A 16,166-nucleotide genomic window follows, 5' to 3' on the forward strand; every position below is an offset into this window, starting at 1 on the left:
CAAACTCAGTTTGGGGATTTCTTTATAGATGGCGTCCTGATCTGTGTAGAGCCGGCCAAGATAGTTCTATCAGACCCTGTCCCGCCAGAGTGACGGCAGAAACCGCATCCCCAGGTTCTCTGTATAGCTGGGGAGATACACGTTGGCTTTCAGTCTGAAACTGACACTCTGACCAATTCTGGGAAGATTCTGCTTTGGCCCCTGCCAGACAATTAGCATAAATTCTGCTGACCTTTCCTTTTTGTTAAAAAGGTTTTGTATCTGGGTTGTTATTTTTAATTGGATCTCTCACTCCACCGGTAGAAAAATATACACACACACACACACACATAGACACCCACATATACATAGACACATACACATAGATATACACAAACACACATAGAAACACACATAGACACCCACATATACATAGACACATACACATAGATATACACAAACACACATAGAAACACACATAGACACCCACATATACATAGACACATACACATAGATATACACAAACACACATAGAAACACACCCAGACACACACACAGACACCCACATATACATAGACACATACACATAGATATACACAAACACACATAGAAACACACAGACACCCACATATACATAGACACATACACATAGATATACACAAACACACATAGAAACACACCCAGACACACACATAGACACCCACATATACATAGACACATACACATAGATATACACAAACACACATAGAAACACACACAGACACCCACATATACATAGACACATACACATAGATATACACAAACACACATAGAAACACACACAGACACACACATAGACACCCACATATACATAGACACATACACATAGATATACACAAACACACATAGAAACACACACAGACACCCACATATACATAGACACATACACATAGATATACACAAACACACATAGAAACACACAGACATACACACATGCATTCACATACACACACTCACACACATTCATATAAACACCCACGCACGTGCACACACAGAAACACACACAAACTTCCAAACACCCGCACACACACCCACTGACATGCACACACACATTTCATGGGCAACTTTGCGATACCACAAGTGTCCATGACACCTCAGACATAATGAATGAGTATGGTTTGTTAATATACCGCAATCACCGACATATTTTCAGATCTTTTCCAAGTTTCCCATATTCACTCCTTCACCACATCAAATGAGAGAAGAAATACCTACTCGCTCCTGTGTCCCAAACTTCCCATCCTGCACAAGGTGAACTTCGTAGGTAAAGTTCAACGCAGGAGTGCTGGCAAGCTTGATGAGCAAATCAATACAGAATCCGTAGCAGCACTGAGGGACAATGGGGCGACCTGCCAAATACAACATGGACTGCAGTCAGTATGGCTTCAATCACAATGGGCTGTAACTAACAGCTTCCATATTGCAGTACATCACAGTACAGTTGCTTAAAAAAATCTGAAATGTGCATGATTGTCAAAAATACAGTTTCTGAATGAAATGTTGCTGTGGTAAAATTTCAGGATTCATTAAAATTGTCTAACACTGAAGAAGTGTATTTCCTAGAATCAGTGCGAAGATGATCGAGAAGAATGCTCCGGACGGGTGAGATCTCGAGAGATTTATTTGAATGGGAAATTTCTACTCGCGTCCCATTACCTCCAGCCATGATTCAATTAAACATCATGGACAACATGCTGGGCTACAGCGCGTGGGTTCAGTTCAGATGGGAATAGAGGGATACGGACCCAGGAAGTATAGACGATTGTAGTTTAGTCGGGCAACATGGTCGGCACGGGCTTGGAGGGCCGAAGGGCCTGTTCCTGTGCTGTACTTTTCTTTGTTCTTTGGTAGTGCATGGTGGTGGAGCAGAATGCAGAGGCAGGCAATGCCCAGACTGCTGGCAGTTGGAGGAGTGTTGGAGACCAGGACCACACTGAGTCTGAGGCAGATATTGAGCCTCTAGAATTGTCGATCAGGGGGTAAATGCTAGATGTCCAGCGAGATGTGCGGGGATATCTGGTGGAGATCCCTGAAGGTCTACGTGCCATGGTCTCTGCCATGGAGGAGTCCTTGTGTGGAGTTTGAGCGCTTCATTAACCCTTAACTCCCAGGGCACCGCCTGTTTAGCTCACAAGGCTAATCGCTGGCTTTGACAGCAGACCAAGGCAAGCCAGCAGCACGGTTCGATTCCCGTAACAGCCTCCCCGAACAGGCGCCGGAATGTGGCGACTAGGGGCTTTTCACAGTAACTTCATTTGAAGCCTACTCGTGACAATAAGCAATTTTCATTTTCATTTTCATCCTTTGAGACAATGGCGACTCTCATAGGGAGGCAGCTCCAGGAACACAATGAGGAGGTCACTGCCACTGTGGGAGAAAAATGCAGCAACCAGTCTCTCAGATGTGTAGACCTGGCCTACTGGGAAATTATGGCCAAGTAAAAGAGACACTATAGTCTGATGGGAAATGTAGCCAAGTAACAAATATACTAAATAAATCACAGAGGCTTTCTGGGAATTGAGTTTTTACAAAAGATTTCAGGACATCAAAGGAGATTGTTATCAGCTCTGGACACAGGAACCACTTGGACAATGGCTGCCTCAGACAGACAGTGATTAAACACAGACTATGGGCGAAATTCTCCCCCCCCCACGACGGGTGGGAGAATAGCGGGAGGGCCTTCCCGACTTTTTTGACGCCCTCCCGCTATTCTCCCACCCCCCCGCCGAAATCCCGACACGAATCGCTGCCGCCGTTTTTTTACGGCCGGCAGCGATTCACAGCTGTTAGAAGGGCCGAAGTCCCAGCCCTTTACGACCTTTTTACGAACGGCAAACACACCTGGTCCTGCCATTCGTAAAAACGTCGTGACCACCTGGAAAAAAATAACCATGGCACCGATTGGCACGGCAGTACCACGGCCGTGCCAAGGGTGCCATGGGCCCGCGATCGGTGCCCACCGATCGCGGGCAGCGGGCCCGATGCCCGCGCACTATTTGTCCTTCCGCCGCCCCGCAGTATCAATACGCGGGGCGGCTGAGGGGCAACGCGGACCGCGCATGCGCGGGTTTCGCGCAAAAACGCGATGACGTCACCCGCGCATGCGCGGGTGGAGTCTTCCCACCTGCGCATGCGCGGGTGACGTCATATGACGCGTCAGCCGGCGCTAAGTCCGACAAGCGGGCTTAACGATTTTCGTTAAGCCCGACTTGTCGGGGCCTCCGACGTCGGGCTGCTAGCCCCGACGGGGGACCAGAATCGGTCCCCCGTCGGGAAGGGGCACGGTGCCGTAAAACCCGCCCGGGTTTTACGGCAGTTTGACGATTTCTCCCGTTTTGGGAGAATTTCGCCCTATGTATTTCATGTTCCTGAGAAGAAATACAACGCCTTTGAGCATTTAAGTCCAGAAAATACATTGATTCATTAGTGGTGCCCTGTGAGCACATGTCTGGAAGCATGAGGTCAGTGCCTGTTTAAGAATGAGAGACAGAGATTTCATCAGCAAAACCTTGTGGAACAACATCTCAGAAGGAGAAGTCTCGAGCCTCGAGCTTGAAGATAGAGTCTGAGACCCACTTGTACCTGGCTGTGCGATTGGGTAATGACATCCTCCACAAATCCACTGCTAGAAGTTAGATAGGCATTGACAATTTAATGTATACTTATGAACTTGTAGTGGTAACAAAGGTAGAATCAGTTATATGTTTTCGATGCAGTGCATGATAGAACCTCTCTTGCAGTAGTAATAAGCATTGGGATTTTATATTGTGTTCAGTAAAGAAGTAATTTGATTCAAAGTTAATGGTGTTGTACCTGTCAATTGACCGGAGCCAGGGTCCTGGTCAACAGATGGGTTCAAGCAAGCAAGTAGGTGAGGATACACCTCACAATAATGGACAAGCTGATTGTCATCTTTGGTTCCTCCATTCACAGCGCCCCGAACAAAGACAGCAGCTCCTCTGCCTAACTGCCAGTCGCCACGCTATCCTCCGAGTCCGCGGCGACTGAGGAATGCCTGGCCATGTTGCTGAGCGCACTCTACCAGGCAATGCCTGCTCAGGCTCCACCAGCCAGAGGATGACCACCCAGGTTATCTATGCCAACAGGGCACCACAGTCAGAAGCCTGCCTCTAATGCCGCTGTGAGCGGGGGGGGGGGGGGGGGGGGGGGGGCAAGAACACCTTGATGGAGCAACCGCTAATGTAAGCTCAAGATCCAGTGACCACATCCAAGCGTTTGCACTGGGTGCTTATGTTTTCTATTCATAGTGACTTGAGTTTAGAATCGATCCAATTGGATGTTTTTGCTTTGTTTAAACGTTATCCACATAAATCACTGCTTTCTCACACGTTGGGGGTGTTCTCTGTATGTTCGATTAGCCTCATCACATCAATGGCTGGTGAGAGGTGTCTGGAGTATCAAACTTTTATCATTCAGGCAGTGATGCTACAGGGGGATCATGGAGTGGTTAAGTGTGAGGTGTTTGGGATGGAGGTGGTTCCCATAGAGGATGTGGGAAGGAAGAGCATGCCAGCCTTGCCAAAAAACACTGAGTTAAAGCCTCCCTTGTCTCCCTGAAGGGTTCTGATATCAGGGGTCTCTGTCCTCACCTTTTGGCTGCCTGGGCTCTGCACCCGAGTCAAAATCGGTTTCCTCATCTGAGGCAGATGCAGCAGCTTCAGTGTCTTCCTGATCCAGTGGTTCCCCCCTCGAGAGAGAGAGCAAAATGTGACGAGCACAGCAGACAATGACAACGAGTGACATCCGCTTGGGCAGATGTTGCAGGGCACCCCAGGCCTGACCCAGGCATTGGAAGCCATCTTCAGCTGGCCAATGCTCCTTTCCACCACCGCCCTTGTGGATACATGGCAGCGACTGTATCTCTCCTCTGCCTTTGTCCTTGGGTGCCTGAGATGTCATTAGTCACCTCTTCAAAGGATATCCCTTGTCACCAACCAACCAAGCGAGCTGGCGCCGTGTGCAGCCTTGGCACTTGTGATTGACGTGGAATGAAAGCATTCTGGGAGCTGCCAGGGTCCTTCTGTCTGGTGGTCACAAACTATCCGAACGTTCATGGAGTGAAACTCCTTCCTGTTGACAAATGTGCCCGGCTGGCTGGCTGATGCCCTGATGGCCACGTGGGTGCAATCAATGTGCCCTAGATCGGGGGAACCCTGCAATTGTTGCAAGGCCTCTGACCCGCTCAGCCTGGCTGACAAGGTCCATCCTGAAATGGATGAATGTTTCACCCACCTGAATAGAGCATCAGTCACCAGCTCTTCATATAGCTGTGTGCAGCTGAGTGAGAGATTCCACCAAGACTGACGTCTGGAAAGATCCTGAGGCATCAACGTTTAGCATTACTGTGACCTTGAGAGCCACAGGCATTGAATGTCCACCCACATAGTTGGAGGCTACCTCCGACCCACTCTGGCAAATGGCCGTGACAGCCTCCCTTGAAAGCAGTAGCCTCCTGCGGCACTGGACCCTGAGCATAGCCAGGTGGTTGGTTCACTGCCTGTACATCCTGGCAGCTGAGTAGTGGCATCTTCTGCTGGGACTCCCCCATTGCGCTCCCCCCCCCTCCCCCTCAGCTGGCCCTGAATACCCTGTGCCTGCACCCACCTGGTCTCCTTTTTCTTTGCCCCCAGTCCTCTTCCTCCTCAGAGGTGCTCCCCATTGAGTAGACTTTACCCAGCTGCAGAGATGTAAGTGGGGTAACCGATGCACTGGGGGTGGTGGGGGCGAGGGGGGGGTGACTCCATAATTGTCGGTGGGCGGGTGACCAATCTGCGCTTGCGCCCGCTAACCGAGGTACAGCACAAGTGCGCAATGACGTCAGGATGTGCGCTTAAAATTCTGCTCAAGGTGACGTTCCCTGCGAACAGCAGAGTGACATAGTGTGGTTTACCTGGCACAGTTGCATTGGGCCCGGTACAGATCACTTTTTTAATGGGGTCACCACTCATCGTAATCTCGTCTTCACATGTTCCGTCCGGTAATGTTGGCTTCACGTATACAAAAGGTTCCTGGTAAATACTGACAATCTTTTGGTGAAGTAAACAAAGAAAATCCAATCAACGTTCTGAATAAAAATGTCGGGATAAATATTTTGTAACAGTGTCCACGCAAAATAAAAGAATCTCCCCAAATGTAATGAGCTATTATTGTGCAATAGTTTAGACATGATACAGTAGAACAAGATCTTAAAAGTTGCAGGAGCCTCATTTTGAGGCCAGGAGACTGAAGTCCAAGCTCTGAATGTTGAAATTAAATAACCAGGCATATTAACAGCTGTAAAAAGCCTTTTAACAAGGAGTTTTAAACATCTTTCATTGCAGCTCACGGCGCTGCACATTGTCCCCACAACAAATCTGTGCCTTTCCATCGAATCCATTCAGCAGTGGTGGAAATCCACAAAATTATCCTGCGTCTATACCCAGGACCTTGTATCACATTATATAAACATGCATAGATTGATAGTTTGTTAGAATGTTTTATGTGAAATGATTCCCTTGTCTTTGGCCTCAGTGACCAGTGAGAGGAAAGGAGCGAATCCCAGCCATTCTGCTCAGGCTGACTTGAATAGGCCATCTATTGGTAATAGAGGAATATACTTTGTACCAGCTGGTAGCATAGGTTAGAAAGAACTGGACTAATTTATTGTACACTGAATAGGTAATTGAACTGTTTCCCTGGGCGGCACGGTGGCACAGTCATTAGCACTGCTGCCTCACAGCACCAGGGGCCCGAGTTCAATTCTGGTCTTGGGTGACTGTGTGAAGTTTGCATGTTTTCCCGGTGTCTGTGTGGGTTTCCCCCGGATGCTCCAGTTTCCTCCCACAGTCCAAAGATGTGCAGGTTAGGTGGGGTTAGGGGGAAGGGCGGGGGAGTTGGTCTCGGTAGGGCAGTCTTTCAAAGGGTCGATGCAGACTCAATGGGCCAAATGGCCTGTAGAGATTCTGTGCTTCTTTGTGCTCACAACAACGTGCTACAGCTACTGCAACATTTATTAGTCTGAAAATGTGAAAAAAAGAACAGAGTCACTTTTCCTGTGCAAGCCCTCAACATTAAACTGGAATTTTAATTCCTTTACCCCATTAGTGGCGATTCACACTCTTCCCCTTGATAAGTATGTACCTGTCAGGCAGGGAGGAAGTTGTCGAGCAAGGGAACCGTGGTTTACTAAGGAAGTTGAAGCACTTGTCAAGAGGAAGAAGAAGGCTTATGTTAGGATGAGACATGAAGGCTCAGTTAGGGCACTTGAGAGTTACAAGTTAGCCAGGAAGGACCTAAAGGGAGAGCTAAGAAGAGCGAGGAGAGGACACGAAAAGTCGTTGGCGGATAGGGTCAAGGAAAACCCTAAGGCTTTCTATAGGTATATCAGGAACAAAAGAATGACTAGAGTAAGATTAGGGCCAATCAAGGATAGTAGTGGAAAGTTGTGTGTGGAATCAGAGGAGATATGGGAAGCGTTAAATGGATATTTTTCATCAGTGTTTACACTGGAGAAAGACAATGTTGTCGAGGAGAATACTCAGGTTCAGTCGACCAGGCTAGATGGAATTGAGGTTCAAAAGGAGGAGGTGTTATCAATTTTGGAAAATGTCAAAATAGATAAGTCCCCTGGGCCAGATGGGATTTATCCTAGGATTCTCTGGGAAGCCAGGGAGGAGATTGCAGAGCCTTTGTCCTTGATCTTTATGTCGTCTTTGTCGACAGGAATAGTGCCGGAAGACTGGAGGATAGCAAATGTTGTCCCCTTGTTCAAGAAGGGGAGTAGAGACAACCCTGGTAATTATAGACCTGTGAGCCTTACTTCGGTTGTGGGTAAAATGTTGGAAAAGGTTATAAGAGATAGGGTTTATAATCATCTTGAAAAGAACAAGTTGATTAGCGATAGTCAACACGGTTTTGTGAAGGGTAGGTCATGCCTCACAAATCTTATTGAGTTTTTTGAGAAGGTGACCAAACAGGTGGATGAGGGTAAAGCGGTTGATGTGGTGTATATGGATTTCAGTAAGGCGTTTGATAAGGTTCCCCACGGTAGGCTATTGCAGAAAATAAGGAAGTATGGGATTGAAGGTGATTTAGCGGTTTGGATCAGTAATTGGCTACCTGAAAGAAGACAGAGGGTGGTGGTTGATGGCAAATGTTCATCCTGGAGTTCAGTTACTAGTGCTGTACTGCAAGGATTTGTTTTGGGGCCACTGCTGTTTGTCATTTTTATAAATGACCTGGAAGAGGGTGTAGTAAATTTGCAGATGACACGAAGGTCGGTGGAGTTGTGGATAGTGCTGAAGGATGTTATAGGATACCGAGGGACATAGATAAGCTGCAGAGCTGGGCTGAGAGGTGGCAGATGGAGTTTAATGCGGAAAAGTGTGAGGTGGTACACTTTGGAAGGAGTAACAGGAATGCAGAGTACTGGGCTAATGGCAAGATTCTTGGTAGTGTAGATGAACAGAGAGATCTCGGCATCCAGGTACATAAATCCCTGAAAGTTGCCACCCAGGTTAATAGGGCTGTTAAGAAGGCATATGGTGTGCTAGCCTTTATCAGTAAGGGGATTGAGTTTCGGAGCCACAAGGTCATGCTACAGCTGTACATAACTCTGGTGCGGCCGCTCCTGGAGTACTGCGTGCAGTTCTGGTCACCACATTATAGGAAGGATGTGGAAGCTTTGGAAAGGGTTCAGAGGAGATTTACTAGGATGTTGCCTGGTATGGAGGGAAGGTCTTACGAGGAAAGGCTCAGGGACTTGTGGTTGTTTTCGTTAGAGAGGAGAAGGCTGAGAGGTGACTTAATAGAGACATATAAGATAGTCAGAGGGTTAGATAGGGTGGACAGTGAGAGTCTCTTTCCTCGGATGGTGATGACCAACACGAGGGGACATAGCTTTAAATTGAGGGGTGGTAGATATAGGACTGATGTCAGAGGCAGTTTCTTTACTCAGAGAGTAGTAGGGGTTTATGACCGCCCTGCCTGCAACAGTAGTAGACTCGCCAACTTTAAGGGCATTTAAGTGGTCACTGGATAGACATATGGATGAAAATGGAATAGTGTAGGTCAGATAGGCTTCAGATGGTTTCACAGTCGGTGCAACATCGAGGGCCGAAGGGCCCGTACTGCGCTGTAATGTTCTATATGTTCTATGTTCACTCAGATTGCCTACCCTCCTTTATGAACAGAGACACGAAACCATGAACTTACTGCATGAGCAGCTAACCAGGCCTGGTTTCTCTATTGTGAATCTGAGCATTAATTCTTTGTCTACAATGACTCAGCCATTGAAGTTGAGCTATTTTGGACATCAATTGTGATCAAGCCTAGGATTACGGCAGAGAAGGTAGTGTTTTAGCTTTACAGCCGCTGGACTGTCTCGGCTACTTGAATAATTTTGCCCAGGTTTCTACCTTTAATCTCGTTGACATCTGAAAGCCTTTGGGGGTGTTTAATTCTCCTCCTGGCCAGATTATTTTCTTGTCATTCAGCAGAACCTGTGAAATTAGACAAACACGGAGTCAGAAAAGCATCCTTGATATGGAAGATAAGACACAAGAGTGAGGGAGAGCAATTAAACACAAGCTTCCAATAAAATAACGTCAGCTCCATTACCAGCTCAACATATTTCACTAACATTGATGAGGAGTGAATAACTAATGAGGATAACTCATTATGAGAATACCGAACTGCCACATTTCCCAAAATCTCAAATGTGGATTATAATTTGGGACTTGAAGTCTAATACCCCAGTTTACAACATTCAACATGATTAGTTACATTTTAAAAAGTCTTTCAACCATTTTGTTAAGCAAAGAATGTTCCAATCATTGATATCTATGTGTGTTCAACCAACAGCCAATCATATTGCTAGATGAAAATTCAGATTATGTTTTCTTTAAAGGTTTTTCTCAAAATGGTGCCAATTGGATTGGATTGGATTGGATTTGTTTATTGTCACGTGTACCGAGGTACAGTGAAAAGCATTTTTCTGCAAGCAGCTCAACAGATCATTCAGTACATGGAAGAAAAGGGAATTAAACAAAATTCAAGAAAATACCTGAGAATACATAATAGGGCAACACCACATATCCAATGTAACTACATAAGCATTGGCATCGGTTGAAGCATACAGGGTGTAGTGTTAATGAGGTCAGTCAATAAGAGGGTAATTTAGGAGTCTGGTGACAGAGTCTGGGGAAGAAGCTGTTTTTGAGTCTGTTTGTGCGTGTTCTCAGACTTCTGTATCTCCTGTTCGATGGAAGAAGTTGGAAGAGTGAGTAAGCCGGGTGGGAGGGATCCTTGATTATGCTACCCGCTTTCCCCCGGCAGCGGGAGGTGTAGATGGAATCAATGGATGGGAGGCAGGTTCGTGTGATGGACTGGGCGGTATTCACGACTCTCTGAAGTTCCTTGCGGTCCTGGGCCGAGCAGTTGCCATACCAGGCTGTGATGCAGCCCGATAGGATGCTTTCTATAGTGCATCTGTCAAAGTTGGTAAGGGTTAATGTGGACATGCCGAATTTCCTTAGTTTCCTGAGGAAGTATAGGCGCTGTTGTGCTTTCTTGGTGATAGCGTCGACGTGAGTGGGCCAGGATAGATTTTTGGTGATGTGCACCCCTAGGAATTTGAAACTGCTCACCATCTCTACCTCAGCCCTGTTGATGCTGACAGGAGTGTGTACAGTACTTTGCTTCCTGAAGTCGATGACCAGTTCTTTAGTTTTGCTGACATTGAGGGAGAGGTTGTTGTCGTTACACCACTCCACTAGGTTCTCTATCTCCCTCCTGTATTCGGACTCGTCGTTGCTTTAGTTAGGAGTATATTCTACAGTTAGCACTGCTGCCTCACAATGCCAGGGACCCGGGTTCAAATCCGGCCGTGGGTGACTGTGTGGTTCTCCCCAGACATGGTTTCCCCATATCTGTGTGGGTTTCCTCCGGTTGCTCCAGTTTCCTCCCACAGTCCAAAGATTTGCAGGTTAGGTAGTTTAGTCATGTTAAATTACCCCTCAGTGTCCAGGGATGTGCAGGTTAGATGGGGTTTTAGGGTTACGGGGATGGGCAGGGGAATAGGCCTAGGTAGGGTGCGCTTTCAGAGGGTAAGTGCAGACTCGTTGGGCCAAATGACCTCTTTCTGCATTGTAGGAATTCCATGGTTTTATTCTATCTACCACCTCGATTTCTAACCTCAGCCTTTGTTCTTCTTTGATTCTGCCTTCTGTCTATTTGGCTGTCTGCCCCTTTCAAATTCCTTGACTCTAGAAATTAGGCATGTGTATACCTCATTGATCTCCCAATTGTCTGCATAATCTGCTTCTATTAATAAGCTATTCACATCTGATTCTATCGAAATGTCTTCTAATCTTATAATTGGGAGATACGCATCTCATCCATCCTTTGAATGCTGGCTACTGCTGTCGCTAGGTACATTTCTACCTGTTGCTGGGCAGGTCTTATCCTATTATGGCTGGTTAATTCTTGTTACTGCTGTTACTAGGCAAATTAACGACACGCAAATTATTATCAGGGAGCTGGAGAAGTAATCGTTTAACATGCTGGACCAGCGAGCATAAGACGTTTAACTTCTTATCCTGCAATCTTAGAACAAAATTAATGATCTCGGGATGATAAGAGCTGCATTTTTAATGTTGTGACACTGATGCAGCAGGGTGAAGATCCTTCATAAAGGAAAAAAGAGAAAATACCTATTTATGTCACATCTTGCAAGCCTGCGAGAACTCCTGCATTAGATTTTACCTACGAAGTTCACCTTCTGCAGGACAGGGAGTCTGGGACACAGGAGTGAGTAGCTATTTCTTCTTTCATTTAATATGATGAACAACTGAATGAGGAAGAACTTGGATAAGAGGTGAAAACCGTCTCATGATACGTCCAAAGTGCCTTACAGCCAATAAGGTATTTTTGAAATATCGTCATTGTTGTCATGAAGGAAACAATTTGCACATAGCAAGTTCCACAAACAGCAATGCGATCATCAGTTAACCTGCTCGTGTGGTGCTGCTGGTTGAGGGATAATTAGTGGCCAGAATTCTCCTGCCCTTCGCGAGTGGTACCCATGAGAGCATTTATCATTTTTCTTTTGATGGGCAGCACGGTAGCATAGTGGTTAGCACCGTGGCTTCACAGCTCCAGGGTCCCAGGTTCGATTCCCTGCTGGGTCACTGTGCGCAGTCTGCATGTTCTCCCCGTGTCTGCGTGGGTTTCCTCTGAGTGCTCCGGTTTCCTCCCACAGTCCAAAGACATGCAGGTTAGGTGGATTGGCCATGATAAATTGCTCTTAGTGTCCAAAAGGTGGGGTAGGGTTACTGGGTTATGGGAATTGGGTGGAGGTGTGGGCTTAGGTAGGGTGCTCTTTCCAAGGGCTGGTGCAGACTCGATGGGCCAAATTGCTTCCTTTTGCACTGGAAATTCTATGAGAGGTCAGATGGAGCCTCAGTTTAATATCCCGTCTGAAATATGGCACCTCAGACTGTGCAACACTCCCTCAATACAGCAGGGAAGCATTGGCCTGGGTTTTGTGCTCAAATCTCTGGAGTGGGTCTTGTACCCCTAACCTCCTGATTTCGACATCAGTGTTCCAGCAGAATATTCCAGGGGATAGCTGACCAGCAACATCTCTGCGAGTGAAGTTAGCTGAATATCGCCATGGAGTTCTGGGGAGCCAGATTGTTTGAAATCATTAAAAGGTGGCTTAATAATTTTACCACTATACAAGAGAAACAGCAGTAACTTGCATTTATATAATAGCACCTTTATGCAGTAAAATGCCCCAAGGCCCTTTCCAGGAATGATATCAAACAAAATTTGACACTGGACCATTTAAGATCAGATGACCAAAAGCTTGGTTAAAGAAGACATGTCTTAAAGTAAAAAACATTTTAAAATTATTTCACGGATTGTGGGCATCACTGGCTAGACCAATATTTAATGCCCACCCTTAATCACCCTTAAGAAGGTGGTGAGCTGCCTTCTTGAACCACTGCAGTCCACGTGGTGCAGGTACACACAGGGCTGTTAGGGAGGGTGTTCTGGGATTTTTGACCCAGCGACAGTGACTTGAAGAGGAACTTCCAGGTGATGGTGTTCCCAGGTACCTGCTGCCCTGTCCTTCTGGATGGTGGCTGCTGTAGGTTTGGAAGGTGCTGTTGAAGGCGGCTTGGTGAATTGCTGCAGTGTATTTTGTATGTAGCACACATACTTCTCCCACTGTGCACGGCTGGTGGGGGGGAAGGGAATATTTAAGTTGGTGGATGGGGTTTCGATCAGGCAGGCTGCTTAGAGAGGTAGAAAGGTTTAGGGAGGCATTTCCAAACTTTGGGACGGAAACTGCTGAAGGGATGGCCGCCAATGATAGAGCGATTAAAATCGGGAATGCACAAGACGCCAGCATTGGAGGAGCGCAAATATCTCCGAGGATTGTCGGGCTGGAAGAGGGAGATAGAGAGGAGTGAAGCATGGAGGGATTTGAAAACAATAATGCTAAATCCTTCAATTCAGGCACTGCCGGATCAGGGGCCAGCGTAGGTCAATGAGCACAGGGGTGTTGGTGAGTAGGACGCGTTATTAGAAAGGATACGGTCAGCAATGTTTTGGATGAACTCCAGTTTACAGACATTGGAAACTTAGGAGAGCATGGGAATAATTAGGTCAAGAGATATAAGAAGCAGGGATGAGGGTTTCAGAAGCAGATTAGTTGAGCCAGGGAGGTTATGGAGTCGATGTAAGTGTCCTTGATGATTATATAACACCTTCCATGTCCTAAGTTGTTTCACAGAGGGAAAATTGAACATTGTGCTGGTTTTCACCCAATTCATACCCTTTGGAAAGCCCGATCGAGAACCATCAGGGTTAGTGTTCAGGTTGTGTCAGGGTCAAGGTTCAATGCTATGGTTAACTCTCTGATACATACATTTGTGCCGTTGTAAACTCCAATTTGCACCAGCTTCCCTTTTTGCACGTTGACAATGCTGTAGTTAGAAAACTTTCGATCTCCTTCATCGTTAAATTCCACTTGTCCTGTGAACCCTTCGCGATATTTCGTGGACAACAAAACCCTGCAGGCAATGAACAAATGACACCTCAGCAACTGTACTATGGACATAATTGCAATTAATGAGATCTCCGAGTCCCTGACCTCCTGAATGAGAGCGGCTAAATGTTAGAGTGTTGGGTGCTGACCTGTGGGCTAAACACTGAGGCTGAAGCCTATCCTAAACTCCATGAGGTCAATGCTGCTCCTCATCTCAGCTGATGCTCTGCTTCCAGAGATAATTGATGCACTGGTATTTAAGAACATAAGAACTAGGAGCAGGAGTAGGCCATCTGGTCCCTAGAGCCTGCTCCACCATTCAATGAGATCATGGCTGATCTTTTGTGGACTCAGCTCCACTTTCCCGCCTGAACACCATAACCCTTAATCCCTTTATTCTTCAAAAAACTATCTATCTTTACCTTGAAAACATTTAATGAAGAAACCTCAACTGCTTCACTGGGCAAGGAATTCCATAGATTCACAACCCTTTGGGTGAAGAAGTTCCTCCTAAACTCAGTCCTAAATCTACTTCCCCTTATTTTGAGGCTATGCCCCCTAGTTCTGCTTTCACCCGCCAGTGGAAACAATCTGCCCGCATCTATTCCCTTCATAATTTTATATGTTTCTATAAGATTTCCCCCCCCCCACCCCACACTCCCCCCAACCCCACCCCCGCATCCTTTGAAATTCCAATGAGTAGTCCTGGTCTACTCAACCTCTCCTCATAATCCAACCCCCTCAACTCTGGGATTAACCGAGTGAATCTCCTCTGCACACCCTCCAGCGCCACTACATCCTTTCTCAGGTAAGGAGACCAAAACTGAACACAATACTCCAGGTGTGGCCTCACTAACACCTTATACAGTTGCAGCATAACCTCCCTAGTCTTAAACTTCATCCCTCTAGCAATGAAGGACAAAATTCCATTTGCCTTCTTAATCACCTGTTGCACCTGCACCTGTAACACCCTCAATGTTTTGCGACTCATGCACTCGGACACCCAGGTCCCTCTGCACAGCAGCATGTTTTAATATTTTATAATTTAAATAATAATCCCTTTTGCTGTTATTACTACCAAAATGGATAACCTCACATTTGTCAACATTGTATTCCATCTGCCAGACCCTAGCCCATTCACTTAACCTATCCAAATCCCTCTGCAGACTTCCAGTATCTCTGCACTTTTCGCTTTACCACTCATCTTAGTGTCGTCTGCAAACTTGGACACATTGCCCTTGGTACCCAACTCGAAATCATCCATGCAAATTGTGAACAATTGTGAGCCCAACACAGATCCCTGAGGGACACCACTAGCTACTGATTGCCAACCAGAGAAACACCCATTTATCCCAACTCTTTGCTTTCTATTAATTAATCAATCCTCTATCCATGCTACTACTTTGCCCTTAACACCATGCATCATTATCTTATGCAGCAACCTATTGTATGGCACCTTGTCAAATGCTTTGTGGAAATCCAGATATACCACATCCATTGCCTCCTCATTGTCTACCGCACTGGTAATGTCCTCAAAAAATTTCACTAAATTAGTTAGTCACGACCTGCCCTTTAAGAACCAAATGGGACAATTTCCATCTAGATGCCTTGCTATTTCTTCCTTGGTGATAGATTCCAGCATCTTTCCTACTACCGAAGTTAAGCTAACTGGCCTATAATTACCCGCTTTCTGCCGACCTCTTTTTTTAAACAGAAAGCGGGTAATTCTGGAAAAGTCTCAGCAGATTGGAAAGCTGCCTTATTCAAAAAGGGAGGGGGACAAAGAACAGGTAACTCTGGGCCTGTTAGCTTACAATCTACCATTGGGAAAATGTTAGAGTCCATTGCAAAGGATGTAACTGCAAAGCATTTAGAAATAATTATATAATCAAGCAGAGTCAGCAGGGCTTTATAAAGGGGAAATCATGCCTGGCTAATTAATTAGAATTCTTTGAGGTGGTAATGAGCAGGATAGATAAAGGAGAACCAGTTAATGTAATATACTTAGATTTCCAAAAAGCATTCAATAGGGTACCGTACAAAATGCTAATAGCAAGATAAGAGCCCATGGTGTTGGGTGTAGTGTGTTAGT

The 16,166-nt window shown here is 46.1% G+C and overlaps 1 protein-coding gene across 7 annotated transcripts in view; it reads right to left on the reverse strand.

Moving 5' to 3' along the window:
• Nucleotides 1–16,166, reverse strand: part of LOC119955564 (glutamate receptor ionotropic, NMDA 1) — a 221,420-nt gene that overhangs the window by 88,102 nt on the left and 117,152 nt on the right. For all 7 annotated transcript variants that reach the window (XM_038781881.1, XM_038781882.1, XM_038781875.1 and 4 more), the window contains 4 exons: nucleotides 13,955–14,099; nucleotides 9,435–9,518; nucleotides 5,930–6,065; nucleotides 1,234–1,367 (listed from right to left, as the gene is read on the reverse strand). In XM_038781881.1, the coding sequence (XP_038637809.1) occupies nucleotides 1,234–1,367; nucleotides 5,930–6,065; nucleotides 9,435–9,518; nucleotides 13,955–14,099 (499 nt within the window). The remainder of the gene's footprint in view (nucleotides 1–1,233; nucleotides 1,368–5,929; nucleotides 6,066–9,434; nucleotides 9,519–13,954; nucleotides 14,100–16,166) is intronic.

The sequence above is a fragment of the Scyliorhinus canicula genome, chromosome 21, assembly GCF_902713615.1.
Source record: "Scyliorhinus canicula chromosome 21, sScyCan1.1, whole genome shotgun sequence".
In the NCBI taxonomy this organism is placed as follows: Eukaryota; Metazoa; Chordata; class Chondrichthyes; order Carcharhiniformes; family Scyliorhinidae; genus Scyliorhinus; species Scyliorhinus canicula.